At 44.2% G+C, this 26368-nt stretch overlaps 1 protein-coding gene across 4 annotated transcripts in view; it reads left to right on the top strand.

Annotated features, from left to right (window-relative positions):
* The window catches only part of LOC129838086 (growth factor receptor-bound protein 10-like), a 93701-nt gene that overhangs the window by 48689 nt on the left and 18644 nt on the right, over nucleotides 1-26368 (top strand). For all 4 annotated transcript variants that reach the window (XM_055904794.1, XM_055904797.1, XM_055904795.1 and 1 more), the window contains exons 4-5: nucleotides 7433-7655; nucleotides 9056-9188. In XM_055904794.1, coding sequence (XP_055760769.1) covers nucleotides 7433-7655; nucleotides 9056-9188 — 356 coding nt within the window. The remainder of the gene's footprint in view (nucleotides 1-7432; nucleotides 7656-9055; nucleotides 9189-26368) is intronic.

Consider the following 26368-nt stretch of genomic DNA (forward strand, 5'->3'; position numbering starts at 1 on the left):
AACCGGCTAATTTCGGGGCAGCTACAGATTAGCTTCTGGCTAGCTATCGGAGTAGCTTCTGGTTAGCTATCAGGCTAGCTTCTGAATTAGCCCCTGGCTATCTTCCACGATGGATTTTCAGATTGAGGTAAATAATACTTAATGTAATTGGTGAAGCGGGTTGCAGGAAAGCTTTTGCAGGAACGCTTTTGTAGTTGAGTTCTTGGATAATAAAATAAATAAAAGATATGTGGAGAAAAGGTGTAAATATATATATATATACAGGACACGACAAGACAATACGGAAAAGACGTCTGAACTGCTAAGCCACCTTGGGAAAAAAAATAAAAAATAAATAAATAAATAAAAAAAATAAAAAAATATATAGTGTACTACTTTTGACCAGAGCCCTATGGATCATAGTGTGCCATTTGGGACGAACAAGACTGATGGCAGGTTGGATGGGGAGCGTCACTGCACAGCTATTTTCAGGTTTCTCCAGAGATGTTTAATTGGGTTCAAGTCTGGGCTCTGGCTAGGCCACTCAAGGACATTCAGAGACTTGTCCCTACGCCACTCCTACGTTGTCTTGGCTGTGTGCTTAGGGTCATTGTCCTGTCGCCGTATCGAATCACAATACATATAGAATCAGCACTTAAGTATTGTGATCATATCGTGAGGTACCTGGCAATTCCCAGCCCTAGCTTATACTACTTAATATCTTTCAAATGATGTGTCTGTTATTTTACAACCTTCGCTCTAGTCTGAGGTCCTGAGCACTCTGGAGCAGGCTTTCATCAAGGATCTCTCTGTACTTTGCACCGTTCATCTTTCAGGCCAAAGAGTTCAATCTTGTTTCTCATGTTCTGAGAGTCCTTTTGGTGCCTTTTGACAAACTCCAAACAGGCGGTCATGTGCCTTTTACTGAGGACTGTCTTCCGTCAGGTCACTCTACCATAAAGGCCTGATTGATGGAGTGCTGCAGAGATGGTTGTCCTTCTGAAAGGTTCTCCCATCTCCACATAGGAACTCTGGAGCTCTGTCAGAGTGACCATTGGGTTCTTGGTCACCTCCCTGACCTAGGCCCTTCTCCCCCGATTGCTCAGTTTGGCCAGGTGGCCAGCTCTAGGAAGAGTCTTGGTGGTTCCAAACTTCTTCCATTTCAGAATGATGGAGGCCACCGTGTTCTTGGGGACTTTCAATGCTGCAGACATTTTTTGGTACTCTTCCCCAGATCTGTGCCTCGACACAATCCTTTCTCGGAGCTCTACGGACAATTCCTTCGACTTCATGGCTTGGTTTTTCCTTTGACATGCACTGTCAACTGTGGGACCTTTATATAGACAGGTGTGGGCCTTTCCAAATCATGTCCAATCAATTGAATTTACCTCAGGTGGACTCCAATCCAAGTTGTAGAAACATATTAAGGATGATCAATGGAAACAGGATGCACCTGAGCTCAATTTTGAGTCTCATAGCAAAGGGTCTGAATAGTCATGTAAATAAGGTATTTCTGTTTAAAAAAAAAAAAAATAGCTAAAATGTTTTTTCTTTAAAACTGTTTTGCTTTGTCATCATGGGGTATTGTGTGTAGATTGAGGATTTTTATTTATTTAATCCATTTTAGAGTAAGGCTATAACGTAACAAAATGTGGAAAAAGGGAAGGGTTCTGAATAATTTCAGAATGCATTGTATGTTTGGAACATCAAATCGCAATAAAATTGCCGTATCGAATCACAATACATATAGAATCAGCACTTAAGTATTGTGATCATATCATATCGTGAGGTACCTGGCAATTCCCAGCCCTAGCTTATACTACTTAATATCTTTCAAATGATCTGTCCGTTATTTCATAGTTTTAACATGTGATCACTCAACAGAAACATTTGCACAAAAGCTTATTTCTCCCAAATGTATATCCCTGTTAATTAGGATTTGTCCTCTGCCAAGATAATCAATCAACCTGACAGGTGTGGCATAACAAGAAACTGATTAAACAGCATGATCATTAAACATATGCACCTTGTGCTGGGGACAACAAAAGGCCACTCTAAAATGTGCAGTTTTGTCACACAACTTAATGCCACAGATGTCTGAAGTTTTGAGGGAGCTTGCAATTGGCATGCTGACTGCAGGAATGTCCACCAGAGCTGTTGCCAGAGAATAATTTCTCTACCATAAGCTGCCTCCGTCATTTTACATAATTTGGAAGTACGTCGAACTGGCCTCATAACCGCAGACCATGTGTTTGGCGTTGTATGGGCGAGCGGTTTTCTGATGTCAACGTTGTGAACAGAGTGCCCTATGGTTGCGGTGGGGTTATGGTATGGGCAGGCATAAGCTACGGAGAATGAACACAATTGCATTTTATCGAAGGCATTCCGAATGTACAGAAATACAATATTTTTTAAGGTATCTGTGACCAAAAGATGCATATCTGTATTCCCATTCATGTGAAATCCATAGATTAGGGACTAATTCATTTATTTCAATTGACTGATTTCCTTATATGAACTGTAACTCAGTAAAATCTTTGAATTGTTGCATGTTGCGTTTATATTTTTGTTCAGTATAATTTATATTTAACGACATTGTCAATGCGCCAGAAGTTGTAAGAAAACAGCAACAAATTGACTGAGCCCTTGTTTCCAGGCCACATACAGTGTAAGGTGTATACCAGGACATTTCATGCTGAAAACATTGGTGTTTAACATCATATTAAACACCAATGGTATTCACTAAGTTGATGGTTTAAATTTAGGATAATGTTTTACAGTTTTTTCATTGTATTTTTTATTTTAAAGTCATCTTATTTTATTATTTGATCAATTTTAGATGTGGTAAGGCCAGAGTCCTTTGTGCATCCGTTGGTAGAGCATGGCGCTTGCAGTGACAGGGTTGTGGGTTCATTTCCCACGGGGACCAGTATGAAAATGTATGCACTCACTACTGTAAATTGCTCTGGATGAAAGTGTCTGCTAAATGACAAAAAAAGATAATTAGACACCTGAGATAATTAGAGACCTGTGATAATCTGAAGTGCACGGCCACTAGATGTCTTGTGATTGATTACATAAAATCCTTGAAAGATACCAACATTCTGGTAGTTTACTGGTAAACAGAAACACAGGCAAACACAGACTCAGGAAGCGGGATTCGTGACATTGACGCTGTTCTAGACTGACTGAGCATATTTTTAGTTGTAGTAGGAGTATGACATGGGTTCAATTAGTATTTGTTTTTTTTTCCGCTACTTTGAGCGTTTGAATGGGCAGGGTTTGCACTTTTGGGACTATTGCATTGGTTCCACTGTGCTAGGCAACCTCAGTCAAGCGCAACTAAAGTTTTTGACAGAAAACAAATACCATTTGATCCCAGGATAGTATGTAGGCTATTATATTCTTTTATACAAATAATTATTGTTTTTTGTACGATGAGTTTTTGTTTTTGACAATATAAAACATACACATAGAAACGACAGCATTCAAACACACACAAACATCATCCTTCACCGACCCACCTGCTCACACCCCCGTCTCCAGAAACCACATCACTCTCCACCACATGGCCTCAGACTGCACCATTTTGTTTCTCTCTGTCGCCCACGCACTTTCAACATAAAGACAATAAAGCATTTGACCTTTCCATTGTGTTAACGATTGAGGATTGGTTGATTTCCAGTTTTAAGTATACGTTTTTTCAAGATGATTGACGAGAAAAGTATTCTCCAACCAATCATGTATCTCTCTGCACCCTCATATTCCATGTCTTGAAATATGCAGCCAGACGGATTAAAGTACATTTATATTGTAATTCTTCTGACAGACAACTTTCTAACTCCACCCATAACTTTTTGAATGTATAACATTCCCAGAAGGCATGGATTACTGAGTCATTATTAGTTTTACACTTAAGACATGACTCTGTGACTCTGCCATTGTGGTGTAGAATTTGGGAATTTTGTATCTTGTATAATAAATTATATACTTTAGTTTATACTGGATTAAGCATACATTTTTGTTAACTGTAATTCCGTTAGTTACGTTCCAACATTCCCTCCATCTTATGCCAATATCTGTTATTTTTAAGTCATGGTTTTAATCGTTAATATTTTTTTCTAAGAGGCTATTGTATTCTAATGTATTATTCAGCCATATCAAAATAAGCCTGAAACCTGAATGAGATGTTCTCAGTCCAAAATGTAAATTCTGCCGATTGATTTAATCAGAGAGTGAGACGACTGCTCTTAATAAGGTATTCAGCGTTCAGATTGCATGACAGCCATTTAAGGAAATTGAACAGCGCCCTCTCTCTCTCTTTCTCCTTGCCTCTGCATGAGACGGATCTCTAGACTAACGAGACAATTTTATGTCAGGTTAGTGTTAACCACTGGCACTGGAGGGAGTTGTAGAATTCCTTTTCCTAGAATTCCTTTTCCCGGTAGAATTCCTTTTCCTAGAATTCCTTTTCCTAGAATTCCTTTTCCTGGTAGATCTCACTGCAAGACAAGATGTAATTGTGGTCACAACATCATTTAGACAGTCCAGTCTCTCTAGCCTAATTCAGGGACTACTTGAAATGTAAAAAAGATACATAATTTGAGAACATGAGCAGGTGCCCTATAACAGACAGTACTGGAAGTTATTATTAGATATTATAAGCGGGGTGGTTCGAGTCCTGAATGCTGATTGACTGACAGCTGTGGTATATCAGACCGTATACCACGGGAATGACAAAACATTTATTTTTTTACTCTAATTACGTTGGTAACCAGTTTATAATAGCAATAAGGCACCTCGGGTTTGTGGTATATGGCCAATATACCACAGCTAAGGGCTGTATCCAGGTGCTAAGAACATCCCTTAGGCATGGTATATTGGCCATATACCACACCCCCTCGTGCCTTATTGCTTAAGTGTCTAAACCTTTATGTGCTCCCCTGACCCTGCATCTACCTTCTGACGGACCAGACCTTCTACTCCTGACCGTGGCTCTATTCCAGACAGACTGCTATTAGCCTTGTGCCCCACTAGCATCTGCTGTTCCTGAACCCAAGCATCCTGTTCCATCCCTTCCCATCCCCGTCTATGCTTGTTGTCCTCGTGCTTCATAACCATCCTGTCACTGGCTGTGCTTGTCTTGTTAATAATATTACATGGGACTTATACAGTCTTTTCAACGACCCAAAGTCTCTGAAAGGTCGCTTTGTTGTCCATATGCTTCATCCTCATCCTGTCGCTTTCCATCCCATCTTAATCTTCAATCCCTGGCTCTGCTAGCCTTGTCCATGTGCTTCATCCCCATTCCATTCTTGGCTTCGCCTGTTGTCCCATCCTGTCTCTGTCTGGGCTTGCCTTGTCCTCGTGCTCCAGAGCCAAAGGTAATTGATGAACGCTGCTGTCTGCTCTCATGGTATTTTAAGAGTGTCTAAATTATGTCACTAATATTGTAGGGCCAGGTCTGCTGTGACTGTTGCTTGTTTGATGGGCATAAATAAAGATGTTTATGTCCTTAAAACTTCTGCCAAGCTCCACTAGTGCAATTTTTCTATTTTCTAAACACAGTGTCAAAGACAAATAATCCTGACCCTGTTGCCCCATTGGGTGTGTGTCTGTGTGTGCGTGAGTTTTTGCCTGTCACGGTTCTAGCTAATAAATTGGGCCATAAGCTTATTGTTGACAATCTAGTATGGCAATTATCCAACCACGCCCACAAATATCTTGATCGGATTGGATCTTCGTTCTAGAGTTTCACCCCCACATGTAACGGCATGTAGACGACATGCCTGACTACTTAGGTATAAGTAACTTTATGTTATCTTGTTACAAAACACTTGAATACTATTCACCTAACACAAAGCTATTTTAGACCGTACAGTACACTTCTGTAGCCTACGTGTGTCTTTAACTCTCCAGGATCTTGTAGAGAAGGGGCTTACCTCACTGACTATTAATACTGACAGATTAGGTACCTGTGATACAGCTGGTTAGGGGACACCTTTTCAGGAAAGGTTCCTCAAAAGGCATAGGTTAGTCTGCCTGTCTGTCAGCTGCAGCTCTGTATGAGGGGGGCGGGTGGGGGGGGTGTGGGGGGTGTGGGGGGGGGGGGCAACTGCATCACTGGGTCAGCATAGGTTGTGGGGAGATATTGGGGGCTGTTCTCAATGGCTCATTATTTGTTTGAATATTAGGCTATAGTTACATGCTTTACATTTGAAAATACGTACAATGGTTCATTATGAAGGAATTATAAGATTTGGGTCGAAAAGCCTTCAGAGTATTAATGTAGATTAATACTATTTAGGCTTGCAAATCCATAGTATGCAAATCGATGCCATGATGCAACATTTAGAAAATGTGGTGTGCCCTATTGCACATGCTATGGATTTCACCATTCAAAGTGATTGATTAAAACCACAACATAGAATAAATGAATGAAGAATTGCTTTGGTCTTTCTACTTACCTCGGCCCAGCCAGGTAACAATAGCATACAGTGCAGAACATTCTAATTGCCGAAGTGGACATCCAAAGCCCTGAATTGCATGGTAGAGTTTGAGCAGCATCTAGTGGTGAAATAGGTAACTGCAGTATAGCAATGGGGAATTAAAGGGGAAACTTGAGAAAATATCAGTACTTTTCTATTACTGGCTGTCCATTGTCTCAGAGATTATGATTATTAGGAGATGACATGCCCTGCAGACACTCCCCCACAGTAATGAAACTAACAATACGTCCCAAATGGCACCCTATTCCTTACCTTGTGAACTATATAGGAAATAGGGTGCCATTTGGGACATAACTCTGAACTGTCAAAACTTCCATCCACCATTGGCTCACTTGGAGTGACCTCTGTGCCTCTTAAACAATGGCCTGGTTTGATCTCTTACCCTGAGGCCAGTAGTGATTATGCTGAAGGATGGGAGTATTGAGACTACAGGTCTCGGCTTGTACTCTAGTCTTCCACAGAGATCCAGAGAGCCTTGATAACATGAACATGTAGTTAACGTAGGGAGTGTTTCAACAGGTGAATTAGCTTCACTGCCTGACAGGTTGGTAATGATAATTAAGCTACGTCATGTTAGGGTTTTTGTGTGTGTGCAGCTACACTGCAAAACTGGTTGGTGATGACAGGTGTGCATGAAGTATTGAGAGAAGTAGATTCTTACACATGTAACCTACATGCATGAATAAAGCACGTGAACAGTAGAGGTCAACCTGGTGCACTAGAGATTTTTGGGATGTGCATATGATATAACACACACACACACACACACACACACACACACACACACACACACACACACACACACACACACACACACACACACACACACACACACACACACACACACATACACACTTTGTGTCTGTCTCTGAATATCACACACACAGACTCTCTCTCTCTTTCTCCTGTCACTCTCTCCTTGTCTCTCCCTCCTCCCCTTACAGAAGATGATGTGGACCTGGAGGCGCTGGTGAATGACATGAACTCCTCGTTCGAGAGCCTGTACTCCACATGCAGCAGCGTGCAGTCTGAGTCAGTTCCCCTCCTGCACCGCAGCGCCCCCATGCCTCCCCACAACCACACCTCCAACAGCGAGCTGCAGCACAGCACCACCTCCCCCAAACAGAGACTCCGACGCTCCCAGCCCATGCACATCCTCGCCGTCAGGTATGTCTACTGTGTTGGCACACACACACACACACACACACACACACACACACACACACACACACATAGCACTTACTGGACACAGTTGTGTGCCTGGCATGCTGTTGGTGAGCACACACAACACACCCACACCTGATATATAAAAGTCCTCTATCAATCAATCAAATGTATTTATAAAGACCTTCTTACATCAGCTGTTGTCACAAAGTACTGTACAGAAACAAGGGATCATGTTCTCATGGTCCATCTAAACAATGTACATCTAAACAAGGGACCATGTTGTCAGTATGCTCTGTGAGGACAGGTATATGCGCTTATTATAGTTCATAGTTTTGCCTAGCCGCAATCTCTGTGTGACCCATTCTCCCCCTGTCACTTTCCCCTTGTCCTAACATAGCTTAGCAGAGGGGGAGACCAAGTTTAAATTCTCTTTAATTCTAGAAACAGGGTACAACTGCTCCCATAAGCTGAGAGGAACTTTTATTCACCTCTGGTCTTAATGGAATCTAAAACGGTCTGTCAGAGTTGTAGCATCCATTATTTTGGATCCCTAGAGAAAGTTTGGCACTGGCTGGTAATGAGCTGTATGGTTGGTGTATTCTGTCAGATTGAAATGATACGGTTGAGTTTATTATTCAGTCCTGACCTCTGAATAGCACCCTGCTCCTGCCTCACATGGAACTGCATCAAACACTTCTCCTTTTGAACTCCCCTACCCGCCTGGGTTTGGAGAAAGTGTAGAGAGATGCTAATGATGGCTATCTGCCTGGCTGCTGCAGTTCACTTCAGATGCTAGTCATCATATAAAGCCAAGCCAACCTCTAGTCTCTTTCTGATTGACAGCCAGGGGCTGCATCCCAAATGGCACCATATTCCCTACCTAGTGTACTACTTTTGACCAGAGCCCTATAAGCCCTGGTCAAAAGTAAATCACTATAAATGGAATAATAGGGTGCCGTTGGGGGCGCAGCCCTAGTCGGTTTCTTATTGACAGGCAGACATTGAATGAACAGGCTGTTGCTCTTGCAGCAGGTCATAAAATGGGCCCTTTCCTCTTGAAACTGCATGAAATAATGGTTTGATGAATATTGCATGTAATTAGTAGCTCCTCAAACGCTGGCAGTGTTACTGTGGTGTGGCAGAAAGAATCAGCTCACAGTGCAGTGATCAGAGAGAAATGGGCATGAGGCCTCGGCTCGGCAGAAGTCTCTCTCTCACTGTGAAACCGTGGATTATTCATTATTCATACTCAGCTACAAAGCATTGGGTTTATATTAGGGGAGACTGTCCTCGTGTTCTCATGATCTGCATTCATCTGCTTCATAACAGCTTTTTCACTCTGTCTGTGTGTGTCTGTACCCCACTTTGGTAATGTCCTCCCTGAATGTTGTGATTCTCAGGAGACTGCAGGAAGAGGAGCAGCAGCTCCGGACGTCCTCTCTGCCAGCCATCCCCAACCCCTTTCCCGAGCTCTCCGGCTCTCCTGTCCTCAGCCCTGGGTCCTTACCTCCGTGTCAGCCCTCAGGCACATACGTAAGTCAGAGACCCTTCTCTTCACTCCTTACTATGATAGCTTAGCTAACCATGAAGATTGTTCTTGAAAAGGGCCACTAAAGTATGGTGTCGTACATCTTACAGTACCACAGCAGTTTGGTTTATTTCTCCCACGGTCATTATCTCTCATCAGAATCAGTGTTTCCCCTATATCCATTTAGCAGTGGCGGGTTGCCTCTGCTGAATTGTTGCCGCCACTCCAAAATACAGTACCAGTCAAAAGTTTGGACACACCTACTCATTCAAGGGTTGTTCTTTATTTGTACTATTTTCTGCATTGTAGAATAATAGTGAAGACAACAAAACTATGAAATAACACATATGGAATCATGTAGTAACGAAAAACGTACGTGTTTAGTCAATCAAAATATATTTTAGATTCTTCAAAGTAGCCACCCTTTGCCTTAATGATAGCTTTGCACACTCTTGGCATTCTTTCAACCAGCTTCATGAGGTAGTCACCTGGAATGCATTTAAATTAACAGGTGTGCCTTGTTAATTTGTGGGATTTATTTCCTTCTTAATGCGTTTGATCCAATCAGTTGAGTTGTGACAAGGTAGGGGTGGGATACAGAAGATAGCCCTATTTGGTAAAAAACAAAGTACATATTATGGCAAGAACAGCTCAAATGAGAGAATAAGAGAAACGACAGTTCATCATTACTTTAAGTCATGAAGGTCAGTCAATCTGGAAAATTTCCATAACTTTGAAAGATTCTTCAAGTGCAGTCGTAAAAACCGTCAAGCGCTATATTGAAACTGTCTCTCATGAGCACCGCCACAGGAAATTAAGACACAGAGTTACCTCTGCTGCAGAGGATAAGTTCATTAGTGTTAACTGCACCTTAGATTGTAGCCCAAATAAATGCTTCACAGAGTTCCAGTAACAGACACGTCTCAACATCAACTGTTCAGAGGAGACTGCATTAATCAGGCCTTCATGGTCGAATTGCTGCAAAGAAAACACTACTAAAGGACACCATTAACTTCTCTAGGGTAGGGGGCAGCATTCGGAATTTTGGATGAAATGCATGCCCAAATTAAACTGCCTGCATCTCGGGCCCAGAATATATGATATGCATATAACTGGTAGATCTGGATAGAAAACACTCTAAAGTTTCCAAAACTGTTAAAATAGTGTCTGTGAGTATAACAGAACTGATTTGGCAGACAAAAACCTGAGAAAAATCCATTCAGGAAGTATTTTTCTTTTGGTTTTGTAGTTTTCTATTCAATGCCAATACAGTATCCATTGACTTAGGACTCAAAATACAGTTTCTATGCCTTCCACTAGATGTCAACAGTCTTCAGAAAATGTTTCAGGCTTGTATTCTGAAAAATGAGGAAGTAAGAGCAGTCTGAATGAGTGGACCCTGCCGTGTCACAGAGCTTTTTCCTGCGCAAGACCGAGAGAGTGCGTTTCTTGTTTACATTTTATATTGATGACGTTATTGTCCGGTTGAAATATTATTGATTATTTAGGCTAAAAACAACCTGAGGTTTGAATATAATCATCGTTTGACATGTTTCTATGAACTTTACCGATACAATTTTGATTTTTTTGTCTTCCTGTTTTTACTGCGTTTTAGCCTGTGGATTACTGAAGAAAACGCGTGAACAAAACAGAGGTTTTTGGGTATAAAGATACTTTATCGAACAAAAATAACATTTATTGAGTAAATTAACGTCTGCTGATTGCAACCATATGTAGATCATTAAAGGTAAGCGATTCATTTTATCTCTTTTTCTAAATTGTGTAACTGTTCTAGCTGGCTGGCTACTGTTTGTAATGATTTGTTTAGTGGGCTATGTTCTCATAATCATAATGTATGCTTTCGCCGTAAAGCATTTAAAAAATCTGACACCGTGGTTGGATTCACAAGTAGTTCATCTTTAAACCTATGTAAAATATGTTTTGTTTTCTGAATTTTTATAATGAGTATTTCTGTATATGAATTTGGCGCCCGCCAGTTTCACTGGCTGTTGAAGAGGTGGGACGCTACTGTCTCACGTGCCCAAGAGAGGTTAAGAAGTACAGAATTGCTTGGGCCAAGAAACACGAGCAATGGACATTAGACTGGTGAAAATCTGTCCTTTGGTCTGATTATTCCAAATTTGAGATTTTTGGTTCCAACAGCCGTGTCTTTGTGAGACACACAGAGTAGGTAAACGGATGCTCTCTGCATGTGTGGTTCCCACCGTGAAGCAAGGAGGAGGAGGTGTGGTTGTGCTTTGCTGGTGACACTGTGATTTATTTAGAATTCAAGGCACACTTAACCAGTATGGCTACCACAGCATTCTGCAGCGATACGCCATCCCATCTGGTGTGCATCCCATCTGGTGTAAGGGCTATTTGTCCAAGAATGAGGGTGATGGAGTGCTGCATTAGATGACCTGGCCTCCACAATCACCTGACCTCAACCCAATTGATATGGTTTGGGATGAGTTTGACCACAGAGTGAAAGAAAAGCAGCCAACAAGTGCTCAGCATATGTGGGAACTTCTTCAAGCCTATTGGAAAAGCATTCCTTGTGAAGCTGGTTGACAGAATGCCAAGAGTGTGCAAAGCTGTCATCAAGGCAAAGGGTGGCTACTTTGAAGAATCTAAAATCTAAAGTATATTTTGATTTGTTAAATTTTTTGGGGGTTACTACATTATTCCATAGTTTTGATGTCTTCACTATTATTCTACAATGTAGAAAATAGTAAAAGAAAATCCCTTGAATGAGTAGGTGTGTCCAAACTTTTGACTGGTACTGTATATGTTTTTTAGTTTTATTAAAAACACATTTTCAGAATGTTAAGTTTTCAGTGTAAACTTAAACGACTAAAACCAGATATAAAGTATATAGAAAAGATAATGGAGCTATATGTTTTTAAATAAGATCATCTTTGAGAACTGCAATCATCAAAATAAAAACTGGACAGGGAGAATCTAAAATTCAAAAAACGTCATGGCATGGGTCCCCATTGATTTTTGTATAATGTTTGAGTCACTCAGATAACATAAGAACACGGCATAAGCCATGGCCAAATGTGTAGAATTGCAGGAAACTAGCTTGAAAACTGCAACATTTTGTTTCTGAGGCCAAGAGGACGGCCTTTAAATGTTCGTTTGGAGACCCATGCCATTGCCAACGCCCACTACCCCCCCTTGGTTGAAAGAAATGGGAAGGCTGCGGTGAACTCTTTCCTGGAAGAGAGTCACTCTTAGTCATTACTATAGCAGAGCCGAGATTACTGTAAAAGGGATGTATATTTCGAATAAATATGTCCCTGGCTAATCCTGACTTGACTTTTATGGCGCTGGGGATCAGAGCCTGTACTAGCAGACCCTGGGTTCAAAGTGTATTTGCTTTATTTTCAAATACTTTCAGCTGCTTGATAGAGCTTGCCTGGCTCAATGGAACCCGTGGAAAATGCAAGCCCCGCCAATCTGGCACTTCAGGCAGGCTCAATGAAAGTATTTGACAGAAGACAAATACTATTTGAACCCAGGCCTGGTCTGTACGAACTGGCAGCATGAGCTGTAGTCTGTAGATGCAGGGAGATGGAGATGGAAAATAACCATATATTTATTTGGTTCTATGTACCTTTGGCTAGAACATGCAGTGTTTGTAAAGCAGTTCTAAAGCATGTTTTTCCAGCTTGTGATTGGCCCACTATACTGAGATAAAGACATGTTGCCTTAAAACCTTTGCATTGTGTGTGTGTGTGTGTGTGTGTGTGTGTGTGTGTGTGTGTGTGTGTGTGTGTGTGTGTGTGTGTGTGTGTGTGTGTGTGTGTGTGTGTGTGTGTGTGTGTGTGTGTGTGTGTGTGTGTGTGTGTGTGTGTGTGTGTACGAGCATTTGTGCATCTGTGTGTGTGTGAGGCTGGGGGTCGTAGAGATGGGCCCTGCTCCACAGCTGGCTCTGCTTTGCTCTCCCAGCATGCAGTGCCTGCCCTCTAGAATCGGCTCTGTCTGTACGTCCGTCTTTCTGCCTTCCTGCCTGCCTGCATGCCGACCCTGGAGGCCTGGCTGGCTGGCGGAGTAGGGCTGGTGAGAAGTTTAGCTGTTTACAGAATTTTCCAACCTCTGGGCGCTTTCTGACAGGCTCCCATTCCTCTTCCCCAGCCCCCGCGCATTGGAGGCACGCGAACGCTGCGCTGCCGGCAAGCCTGTCAGGGATCACTGCGCAATCTGTTACACGATGCCCATATGATTTTCATTTGCCTCCCCCCCAAAGTATCAATCAATGACCTAGCTCTCGCTTTCTCTGTCTCACCCCAGCTGTGTTCTTAAATGGTAGTGTTAACAAATAACTGACTTGTTTCGTAATGGACGGATGGATGTTCACTGGCTGGTTTTGACAACCCTGGTGGCGTAGGGTCTTTCATGATCTGTTAACTGGGCTGAAGATGGAGGGTCTTGACCAACCAGTAGTCACTATACTAACTGGTCCTGATGCTGCCAGCCTGACTGACCTGGACACCCTGTCCCTAGTGTTGTGTCTTCAACTGATCTGGACACAATGATCTCTGTAATTAGTGGAGGTATGCTGATCTGATGTGAGTTGTCCATGGGTTGGCATTGGTTGGATAGAAGCTGCAGATCTGAATGTACTGTCTGTACCTTGCGCGCCCTCCGTCCCAGTCCTGTCTGTCTGCCCGTCTCTGTCTGTCATGTCTGCTCTGTAGTAAGTCATCAGTCCTAAGAGGCTGCAGGATGGATGTACTGTCTGTACCTTGCGCGCCCTCCGTCCCAGTCCTGTCTGTCTGCCCGTCTCTGTCTGTCATGTCTGCTCTGTTGTAAGTCATCAGTCCTAAGAGGCTGCAGGATGGATGTACTGTCTGTACCTTGCGCGCCCTCCGTCCCAGTCCTGTCTGTCTGCCCGTCTCTGTCTGTCATGTCTGCTCTGTAGTAAGTCATCAGTCCTAAGAGGCTGCAGGATGGATGTACTGTCTGTACCTTGAGCGCCCTCCGTCCCAGTCCTGTCTGTCTACCCGTCTCTGTCTGTCATGTCTGCTCTGTAGTAAGTCATCAGTCCTAAGAGGCTGCAGGATGGATGTACTGTCTGTACCTTGAGCGCCCTCCGTCCCAGTCCTGTCTGTCTGCCCGTCTCTGTCTGTCATGTCTGCTCTGTAGTAAGTCATCAGTCCTAAGAGGCTGCAGGATGGATGCCAACCACATAACTGGCTCTCACAGCACAGAGTCCAAGGGCCTCCATCACCATGCAGTCAGACTCTGGGTTCCAGCCCATACCACACACCATCAGGGACAAGTCTAAGCATGCCAGTGACACTGCATGTGACGCAACTGTGCTGCAGCCCTATTACTGGGTTAGTAAACTGCACTGTCATGCCTGGTGCCTAGTCCTCCTTAGCTTAGCCTCCTTTCTGTTTCTATTAGACTGTTGTTAAGTTGACACACCGGTGACACAGGTTCACCTCCCGCTCCCACCCCCTCCCTCCGCCTCTTCCCTTGTGTGCAACGCTTTATCCTTTTAAATCGTTCTGTGAACTCAGCAGCTGGCACGCACACTGAAAGGAGAAGGAGTGTGTGGAGAGAGAGATGAGCAATATGGTTAATAGCCTCTGAGCTCATTACTGTAGTGATGCATATTTACACATGGTGAGGTAAGAGGCTTGGAAAAGCAGCCACTCAGTCAGTTAGTGAGTGGCATAGTGGGGGAACTTGACATTGGTGGTATAGTGGGGGAACTTGACATTGGTGGCATAGTGGGAGAACTTGACATTGGTGGCATAGTGGGGGAACTTGACATTGGTGGCATAGTGGGAGAACTTGACATTGGTGGCATAGTGGGGGAACTTGACATTGGTGGCATAGAGGGAGAACTTGACATTGGTGGCGTAGTGGGAGAACTTGACATTGGTGGCGTAGTGGGAGAACTTGACATTGGTGGCGTAGTGGGAGAACTTGACACTGGTGGCGTAGTGGGAGAACTTGACATTGGTGGCGTAGTGGGATAACTTGACACTGGTGGCGTAGTGGGAGAACTTGACATTGGTGGCATAGTGGGTTGACATTGGTGGCATAGTGGGAGAACTTGACATTAGTGGCGTAGAGGGAGAACTTAACATTGGTGGCATAGTGGGAGAACTTGACATTGGTGGCGTATTGGGAGAACTTGACATTGGTGGCATAGAGGGAGAACTTGACATTGGTGGCATAGTGGGGGAACTTGACATTGGTGGCATAGAGGGAGAACTTGACATTGGTGGCGTAGTGGGAGAACTTGACACTGGTGGCGTAGTGGGAGAACTTGACACTGGTGGCGTAGTGGGAGAACTTGACATTGGTGGCATAGTGGGGGAACTTGACATTGGTGACATAGAGGGAGAACTTGACATTGGTGGCGTAGAGGGAGAACTTGACACTGGTGGCGTAGTGGGAGAACTTGACATTGGTGGCGTAGTGGGAGAACTTGACATTGGTGGCGTAGTGGGAGAACTTGACATTGGTGGCATAGTGGGAGAACTTGACACTAGTGGCGTAGTGAGAGAACTTGACATTAGTGGCGTAGTGGGAGAACTTGACATTGGTGGCGTAGAGGGTGAACTTGACCCTGGTGGCGTAGTGGGAGAACTTGACACTGGTGGCGTAGTGGGAGAACTTGACACTGGTGGTGTAGTGGGAGAACTTGACACTGGTGGCGTAGTGGGAGAACTTGACACTGGTGGCGTAGTGGGAGAACTTGACACTGGTGGCGTAGTGGGAGAACTTGACACTGGTGGCGTAGTGGGAGAACTTGACATTGGTGGCGTAGAGGGTGAACTTGACACTGGTGGCGTAGTGGGAGAACTTGACATTGATGGCGTAGTGGGAGAACTTGACACTGGTGGCGTAGAGGGAGAACTTGACATTGGTGGCGTAGAGGGAGAACTTGACACTGGTGGCGTAGTGGGAGAACTTGACATTGGTGCATAGTGGGAGAACTTGACACTGGTGGCGTAGTGGGAGAACTTGACACTGGTGGCATATTGGGAGAACTTGACACTGGTGGCGTAGTGGGAGAACTTGACACTGGTGGCGTAGTGGGAGAACTTGACATTGGTGGCGTAGTGGGAGAACTTGACATTGGTGGCGTAGTGGGAGAACTTGACACTGGTGGCGTAGTGGGAGAACTTGACATTGGTGGCGTAGTGGGATAACTTGACACTGGTGGCGTAGTGGGAGAACTTGACATTGGTGGCATAGTGGGTTGACATTGGTGGCATAGTGGGAGAACTTGACATTAGTGGCGTAGAGGGAGAACTTAACATTGGTGGCATAGTGGGAGAACTTGACATTGGTGGCGTATTGGGAGAACTTGACATTGGTGGCATAGAGGGAGAACTTGACATTGGTGGCATAGTGGGTTGACATTGGTGGCATAGTGGGAGAACTTGACATTAGTGGCGTAGAGGGAGAACTTAACATTGGTGGCATAGTGGGTGAACTTGACATTGGTGGTATAGTGGGAGAACTTGACATTGGTGGCATAGTGGGTGAACTTGACACTGGTAGCATAGTGGGTGAACTTGATATTGGTGGAGTAGTGGGAGAACTTGACATTGGTGGCATAGTGGGAGAACTTGACATTGGTGGCATAGTGGGTGAACTTGACATTGGTGGCATAGAGGGAGAACTTGACATTGGTGGCATAGTGGGTTGACATTGGTGGCATAGTGGGAGAACTTGACATTAGTGGCGTAGAGGGAGAACTTAACATTGGTGGCATAGTGGGTGAACTTGACATTGGTGGTATAGTGGGAGAACTTGACATTGGTGGCATAGTGGGTGAACTTGACACTGGTAGCATAGTGGGTGAACTTGATATTGGTGGAGTAGTGGGAGAACTTGACATTGGTGGCATAGTGGGAGAACTTGACATTGGTGGCATAGTGGGTGAACTTGACATTGGTGGCATAGTGGGTGAACTTGACACTGGTAGCATAGTGGGTGAACTTGATATTGGTGGAGTAGTGGGAGAACTTGACATTGGTGGCATAGTGGGTGAACTTGACATTGGTGGCATAGTGGGTGAACTTGACACTGGTAGCATAGTGGGTGAACTTGATATTGGTGGAGTAGTGGGAGAACTTGACATTGGTGGCATAGTGGGAGAACTTGACACTGGTGGCATAGTGGGTGAACTTGACATTGCGAAAGGAGTCTCCACTTGATGTCACCCACATTGTTTGGATTCACATGAACAGTAATGGCTGTGTATGGAATGTAATAATTGGCTAATTAGAACATAGAATGAATATAATGTGCATAATTGTAAATGTTGTAAATTCCATGGCAGAGCATATGAGGCCACTCATCAATGTCACAGTAAACTCACTACATGTTAGTTGGGATGTGCAGCATTCTATCACCTCCACAGCTGAGCATCATACTTGGCTGCTGGGGATTCAGGAATGCCTGAGTTTGGGTCAGAGTTCACCTTTTTCCACTGTAAATAAAATGTTGGTATTTTGCTGATGTTGGCTCGTCTGAGTGTTTAGGTTAATTGCATTGGAACACATTTTCAGGTTAATGTGTTCTGCAGCGCTGAGTTGGAGATCAAAGTGACCAGTGCCAGAAATGTGCTGCCTTGCTTCTAGACTAGAGGGAGTCTGTTTTAACAGGCTCTTAAACCACACCAAGAGTGAAGCAGCACATCCCAGATCCCACAGCGGGCTGACTTAGTGTACATGCCAAATGGCACCCTATTTCCTATATAGTGCACTACTTTTGATCAGGGCCCAGAGGGAAAAAAGTTGTGCACTATGTAGGGAATAGAGTCCCATTTAGAACTTAGGCAAAGTATCATGTAATCACGGCCCATAATTGTTCAGAGCCCCGTGTATTGAAGCAATGCATGCTTATTGTTTTTCTTTCCCAAAGAATGTTCCCAAATGGAACATGGAAGGATTACATGGGACCAGTCAGCACTAGGCATTCTGTGCTGCTGCTGGGAGAGAACATTCCTCCTGCAACTGCTTGTAGGACTTTCAGCTGGCTCGGTTCTGACTAGATCTTTCTCAACCTCCCAAAGAGAATTGTTTGGGTTTAATTTAATTAATTTAGGCAAGTTGCAGGCAGAGGTACTGGAGAGGAGAGGCTGCTGTACTGTAGTTCAGTATCTAATCTCATACGTGGGTGAAGTAAGCATGCTGTTCACTTGCAGGTCTTAAATTGGTGCCTGCATACGTGTGTGTCCGCAAAGCCAGCGTATCTGTGTGTATCTATGTGTTGCACGCTGGCTGGCAGCACTCTTGAGATACAAATTGCAACTGTGTTGTTAACAAATGCTTGTTGGAGGCGTGCCAGGGAGCTTGTGGTTTATTCTGGAACATCTCATGTGTCAGGCCATATTTAACCCTCCACTTACCCAGCAAGACAAGCCTCGACCTGCTGCTTGGATTACTTGGCCAGTGCAGCAGTCACTCAGTGACAAATATCTGTGACTGTTTAATCGACAGCCCTGGCTTGTCCTGCTTTGTGTGTTAAGTTCTGGGGAACTGAGAGACGCTATGCTACGCTATATTAGGCTAGGCAAAGAGTATTCAAATCTTACCCGAGGTCCGGACTACTGCTTCAGCCAAACGCTATGGCACGCCTACAGATGTTAGTATCTTTTCCGCAATGAGTCCCTCCCAGGTCGTCTCTGATTGGTCCAGAAACCGATCGGTTGGGCCTGAGCCAGAACATGGTTTGAAAATTCGTAATTGGCTTTGATACTCTGATTGGTTAGAGGTGATCCAATCGATGATGACATTGTTTTTTTGCAACGCTCCTCGTCACCACAAACTATTTAAATGATGACAGTCTCAGGCTAAAGTATGTAGCAAACGACAGAGCAGCGGAATAATTTACTGTGAGCTGTCAGGCTAGACTACTGCTGGTTTTCTGTTCTACGTACCTGATAATTAATTGCACCAACATGGTGTCCCAGGTTTAAATCAGTCCCAGATTAGGGGGGGAAGAATGATATGCTTTGAAGTCCAGATATGAATTTGAAGGGGCTAGGCTATGCTAGACCATGCTAGTATAGGCTATGCTAACTGCTATAATGTAAGCTTACCTGGACAAACTGACTGGCTGGCTGTGGTCCCCCATTGGGAGAAGGACGTTAAGGTCCCTCACTCTGTACACTGAGCCTGCCTGGTCACAGGTCAAACTAAGTAACAAACCTATTTTCTATGTGCTGATGAGGTCAAATGGTCAACATGTATGTACAAGCGATGTTGGGTCACTCACAGGCAAGCGCTAACTCAACTTCTATGAGGGAAGTTGACATAAAAGTGGATTTTTTCATGCTGCTAAATGCCTCGGTTGATTTGTGCTGTTCTTTTCTTTATTACGTAAACAAGAACGGAAGGTTATAGGTCGACACCTTCGTGTCCCTCTGTGTTTTATGTCTCTTATTTTGAGACTGCTAGACGATACCCTGGTTAGCCGTGTCATGTTAGCTTAACTGAGAAAGACACAGTGAGTTCTCTTAGCAGGTAAAGTTACAAGCCAGAACCATACCCTCACTTAGTACAGGCCTGTTCATTACTATAGCACAGGGATCATCAACTAGATTCAGCTGTGGGTCAATTTTTTTTCTCATCACTAAGCTAAGGACCCTGGGACTGAACACCTCCCTCTGCAACAGGATCCTGGACTTCCTGATGGGTCGCCGGCAGGTGGTGAGGGTAGGCAACACATCCCCCACACTGACCCTCAACACGTGGCCCCTCAGGGGTGTGTGCTTAGTCCCCTCCTGTACTCCCTGTTTACCTACGATTGCATGCTCGTGCATGACTCGCAACATTATCATTAAGTTTGCCGACAAGACGGCTTGATCACCGACAATGATGAGACAGCCTGTAGGAATGCAACAACCTCTCCCTCAACATCAGGAAGACAAAGGAGCTGACCGTGGAGAGCCGAGCACGCCCCCATTCACATCGACTTGGCTGTAGTAGAGTGGGTCGAGAGCTTCAAGTTCCTCGGTGTCCACATCACTAAGGATCTATCATGATCCAAACACACCAACACAGTTGTGAAGAAGGCACAACAACGCCTCTTCCCCCTCAGGAGGCTGAAAAGTTTTGGCATGGGCCCTCAGATCCTCAAAAAGTTCTGCAACTGCACCATTGAGAGCATCTTGACTGGCTGCATCACCGCTTGGTGTGGCAACTGCTTGGCATCCGACCGGAAGGCGCTACAGAGGGTAGTGCATACTGCCCAGTACATCACTGGTGCCAAGCTCCCTGCCATCCAGAACCTCTATACCAGGCAGTGTCAGAGGAAGGCCCTAAAAATTGTCAGACTCCAGCCACCCAAGTCAAAAGACTGCTAAATAGTTAGTCCGGTAGCTATTTGGTTAACAATTTAACTATCTGCATTGACCCTTTTTGCACTAAATGTTTTGATTCACATACACTGCTGCTACTATTTACTATCTGTCACTTTATTCCTAATTATATGTACATATCTACCTCAATTACCTCGTACCCCTGCACATCCATTAGGTACTGGTAGTCCTTGTATGTAGACAAGTTATCATTATTCATTATGTATCTATTATTACTTATATTATTACATGGTTAACTTTTCTATTATTTCTCTATGTTCTTTCTCTCTCAATTGTTGGGAAGGGCCCGTAAGTAAGTATTTCAGTAGTCCACACCTGTTTAGGATGCATGTGACAAATACCATTTGATTTGATTTGAATTCGGCCTGCGGACGGGCCCCCAGTTGGGGAACCCTGCTCTAACATAAATGAGTCCCTGATCGTGTCCCTGTTTTAGAGATGTGCTGTTTTGTTATTGTTAGTATGACCTATTTCTGTTCATTATACTCATCATGAAGACTGATGATTTTCACTCTGTCTTTGGGGAAATTAATCCATGGATATGTTCCCAAAGTTCCTGCATGGGCCACAGTTTTAGCCTGAGAAAATTATACAATAGCCATCTATATATAGAAGTGTGTGCTTAGCCTATATTGAACGTGTGAGAAACGACCAGTTGATTCATCATTGCATGACTTTACTGGAGGGAATGTGAACTGCCCTGCTCTGTGTCCAGGATGGAGGCTTGACAGGGTGGAATGTGTTGCTGCAAGCTGTTAGTTCATCTGGCCCGAGTAGAGTGTCTCAGCAGGCCCGCAAAGCTTCAGCTGGACTCATGTAGGTCATGGAGAATGCATGAAATCCTCCACTGCAGGGCAGAGCAGGCCTCTCCCCCTCACAACTCTCTTGCTCTCTAAACTGAGAAGAGGACAGCTTCTCTCACTTTCAACTCTCAACTTTCTGCTTTTCTCTCTGCCCTGCGTATCTCTCTTCCTCCCTCTCTCTCAACTCTATCTCTCTCTGCCTCTCCCTCGCTCTCTCTCATACGAAAGTAGGACAGCTCAGATTTCTCTCAAGTGGAACTTGTGTTCACAGAGAGAGGAGGGAAAAGAGAGGGGGAGAGAGTGAGAGATGGAGACACAAGGAAAGTGCTTTCTGTAAACAGGAAAAAAGAGATGCAACAATACTCCCACACTCTCAGCATATACATTCAATTAATCTCTAACTTGTTACATTTTGAAAAGGCAACCATTGGTGGAAATGCAGACAGACAACTGGCTTAATTCAAATAGCAGTAATGACTGTACGTCCAGAGTAGAGAGCAGAGCCATTGGAATGGGGCCTGATCTCGGCTTCTCTCCAGAAACACCTAATTATACTGGAACACAATGTACAGCTATGTTAAATCTCTGAAATCAAATCTCTCTCACCGTTTCTCAGCACTCACCTTTAATAAACTGATTCTGCTGCTAACTTCTTGTATTGTAGTAGGCCTATACCAGAGCAGAGCATTATTGAGTGTGTGTGTGTGTGTGTGTGTGTGTGTGTGTGTGTGTGTGTGTGTGTGTGTGTGTGTGTGTGTGTGTGTGTGTGTGTGTGTGTGTGTGTGTGTGTGTGTGTGTGTAGTGTGTGTGTGTCCCTGTGTGCCACCACCAGCAGCTAGCTGGCCTTTGCCTGGCCTTACAGCTTGGGTGAACAGTGCAAGTAGAAGTACAGTGAGTGCAGCTTGCGGGCGGCTGGTTTTATTGTGTAGTCAAAATTGAATGATGTCATCCTTTTGTGAGTGCCCAATGGGAGTCCCTGAGTCCCGTAATGGGACAATGATCTGCGGTGCGGTAGCCTGAAAGGGTGCTACCCAGGCCCCTGCTGCGCAATTAACCAGTCTGCTCCTATTGAAGAAATATTTGTCTCCTCTCTGGATTGATCTCAGTAGGGAGCTGCAGGGAAAGATCTCGGCAATTCAAAGGGGATTGTTGGGGTTGGAGGCTGGGGCCGATGTGATGTGTGTGGCAGGGAGGAGGTATGGGAGCTTCTGGCTCTGCTCAGGGGGGATTCTTCCCAGAGGAATGCACAGAGCTGATGGATCGGCCTCTATTTGATCTATATATAGACACCGACCGTGGGTATTTTTGCTTGTGGTTTGTTCCGGTGGCTGAGGAACTGAGGGATTGTTTGGTTTTGGGGGTGCGTTCCATAATGGTAGCTTGTTGAGTTTTCGTTAATGAGTCAAGTTGTTCTGCATTTTTGGAACATATGCTGATATCTGGAACCACCAGAAAAAAATGAAATATATGGTTAGTCATATATTATAACCTAAACTTTGTTTTCCAAAGAGAGTAGATTTTTCTTCATGCCCTTTGAGCCAATAGACTGACTGTCTTTGACTAGGCTGCCCTGTACTGTACTCTGTACTCCCATGGCTAACTTTTGTTATATCAATGGGATATGGTTGAGTTTCAGCCACGAGCTGGGTGGTTTGCATGTGGGAGTTCGATGGGGATGAGTAGTCACTGTGGCCTGGATGTTAACCACAGTGTGGCGTTAGTTCATCCACATCTCTCCACTTCTGAAAGTATAAATGTTAACTGGCCCCAGCATCTGCTAAATACACTGCTAAACGTGCACGATAGTACTTCAAAACTTTCCAAATCATCCGTATTATATATTCTGTCGTTTTATTGTTCTGTACCTAGCTCACTAACTAACTACGTGGGATGGAGAGTGCATTGTACATGACTTGGTATTGTGCATCTGAAAGCCCCCATTTTAGTCGTTGGCCAAAGTTCTGTTCCTTTTTCTTCTATAGTGAGCCTGGATAAATCCCCTCTTTGGGGTGCTTAATTTGACACAAAAATTAGACAACAAGGATCGGTTCATGTCCACCTCATGAGTCAGCAGTATTTACGTAGCGTTCCCTTTAGAGGCCGACTCAGCCCAGCACTTCTCCCCGGGCCAGCAGGCTGCAGGCAGCGAGTGCATCTCAGGACATGGCAAGCTCCTCTGAAAGTCTATTGTCTTTATTCCACAAGGTTTTGTCTCACATTCTCATTAGTGGATGTCAATGGCCACTGCAGTTCAGAGACCACACAGAGCACACAGTACATTTGGCTTCATTAAAGAGGTACTTGTAAACGGGACTGGTTTGTTGGTGGGTTGCAGAGAGGGGGCGAGACCACCGCTCAGTCGACCGCTAGCCAACACTGTTTAATCAATGGCTGTTCTTTTGGGGGATTAGAGAGTAGAGCCACTTCTTTGGTTTTGGTTTTTAATAACTTAGGGAGATAATGGAGTTAGCCTACAGAGAAGCACTAGATTTAGAATCGTTAGAGGTTTAATTGAACTCAGGTTTTTCTTATGAAGAAGATTTACGCCTAAAGGTATTCAATTGTAGGTCCGGGAAGGTACCAGTATCACGATACTCGTCAGTATCGTGGCAAAGAAACAAAATACAAACTTCCTTAGGAAAACAGCCCTAATGTTGGAAACAAACATCATTATGGTGTCATCCAGAGACACATGTATTTATTTCCCAAGCTATAGCACACAATGTATTACATACAGCAGGATTTTAAACAACCAAAGAGTTTGGTCTGCTTCGTGTTTTCATTTTTGCCATGGAACTATTGAGATACTGGTATCGTCACAGCCCTATTCAATTGGTTCCACCACTTATTCTTTGCCTCTTATGTCATAGCCAATAAAATGTTGTTATATAGCCTGGTACAGTAGGCTATATTAAATATAAAATGCCTCTCAAAGAAATCAGGTCAGATGTTTCCATCAGAAGAATTACTCATAGAAATAGAATGAACAGAATAGTATTGGATCCTCTAACTTTGGCAATTTCACTGGTAAACTCATGGGTGCACTATGTTCTACGTATTCTAATTCTATGGAATGACCACTACTACCCCACTGTAGCCTACTTACTGAAGACCCAAATTGGCTGCGTCCCAAATGGCACCATTTACAGTACTTAGCATGGTAAAACCTATTCAGTGGGGACCCTCTATATTACTTCACCATTCCTTTCCGGTGTGGGATATAAGTAGAGAGGACCTGATGTGTCACCACAACCTTATAGATCTATACTGCAGTCCATATTATACCGACCCTAAGAGGCTAGTAACCAGTAATCTAGAGTTTTTAACACATCCCTGATGTAAATGTTGTGCTTTTAATGCACTTTTAATGTGTGTGTGAGAGTGGCTGAAGCATGACATTGCATGTGTGTGTTTGTGAGAGAATGAGAGTGGCTGAAGAGGGACATTGCCTGTGTGTGTGTGTGTGTGTGTGTGTGTAGCTTGGGGCTCTCAGCAGCTTGTCCCTGGGTAATTACATCACAAGTCCTGAGTCATCCTGGAGGCCCACCACTGAATGAGAATAGTGTTCAGAAAGAACCGGAAGACAACCCAGCACGCTCTCTCTCTCTCCCTCCCCCTCCCCCTTTCGTTCTCGCTCTCTCCCTGCCTCTCTCTTTCTCCCTCTCTTCCCCTTCCTCCCTTTCACTTTCCCTCTCTCTTTCTCCCTCCCCTCCCTCCATCCCTCTCGCTCTTTCTTCCCTCCTCTCTCTTTATCACCTCACACACAAGGAAATCTTTTCTCTTTAGAAAAAAGAAGTGGAGTAGGTCAAGGAAGCGTGCCATGTCTCCTCAGTCCTCCTCACTCACTTGAATGTCTTTCTGTTCCTTTCATCACATTGGGATGCAATGTTGGATTGAAACATTTTCCACTTAGAGGTTGAGAGGTTATGTTCCTGCTCTTGTTCGGTTAAGTTAGGACCATGTGCTCCAATTCTCTACCCCCTGAAGTGTGTACTTGTTAACTCCTCTACACACATGTCAAAGCATGTGACTCCTCTCCTCATAATATCCAGTCCAGTATGTATTCTAGGATAACAACACTATGTAACAGTGATGTAATAGGCATAGTGGTGTAGTACTGGTTGTGCTATCTCATTCCACATAAGGAGTGTTAGCTGCTGGCATTAGTAGTGTGTCCTGTTGTAGTACAACATGGTAGGTATGTGACATGGGGTTTTCCCCACTGACTCACCAGGCAGGCCAGTAGTGATAAGTCAATGAGGAGAGGGGTATGGCTGCAGTGACAAATGGAAGTCTAGAATAGTGGCATGTACACTACACATAGTCCTACTACTTACTACTATCACAGAACATTCTTTTGTCTCTTCTTTTGTCTCTCTTTCTCTTTATTTCTTGTTCTCTCTCCCACCTCTCTATTGTCTGTCTCTGTGTATCTGCTCTCTTTCTCCTTCACTATTTCTCTCCCTCCGCTCTCCCTCGCTCTTTCACTATCTCTTCCTTTACTTATCTGTCTCGTTCTTTTCCTCTGGCTCTTTCTCTCTCTCCCCCTATCTCTCATATTTCACTATCTTTTCCCCTCTACTTGTCCGTCTCTTTCTTCTCTCTCTCTCTCGTCAATTTCAATTTAAGGGGCTTTATTGGCATGGGACTCTTTCTCTATCTCTCTTCCTCTCACCCCCTCCTCTGTCTCTTCATACTCCCCTGCCATAGCCCAAATCTCTTTAAGGCTTTATGATGCTTTCAAGACAACTGGAAACTCTGAAAAAATCGAGGTTGAATCGTGACGTCAGTGATCTTCAGGTCGGAGCTTTAGAAAGAGGCCTGAGTTCTCAACTTGGAATTCCGAGTTGTCTTGAACGCACTGAAGTCGGAAGTCAGAGAATTCCCAGTTTCGAGTTCCCTGTTGTTTTGAACATGGCAATAGTAGTGAAACCCTAAATCATCCTCCCTGACCACTATGGCTGCTTCCTGCTTCCTACACTGGAAGGAAGGGAACTGTTATTTAAGACCTCCCATTATC

The sequence above is a fragment of the Salvelinus fontinalis genome, chromosome 38 (genome assembly GCF_029448725.1).
Source record: "Salvelinus fontinalis isolate EN_2023a chromosome 38, ASM2944872v1, whole genome shotgun sequence".
Lineage (NCBI taxonomy): Eukaryota > Metazoa > Chordata > Actinopteri > Salmoniformes > Salmonidae > Salvelinus > Salvelinus fontinalis.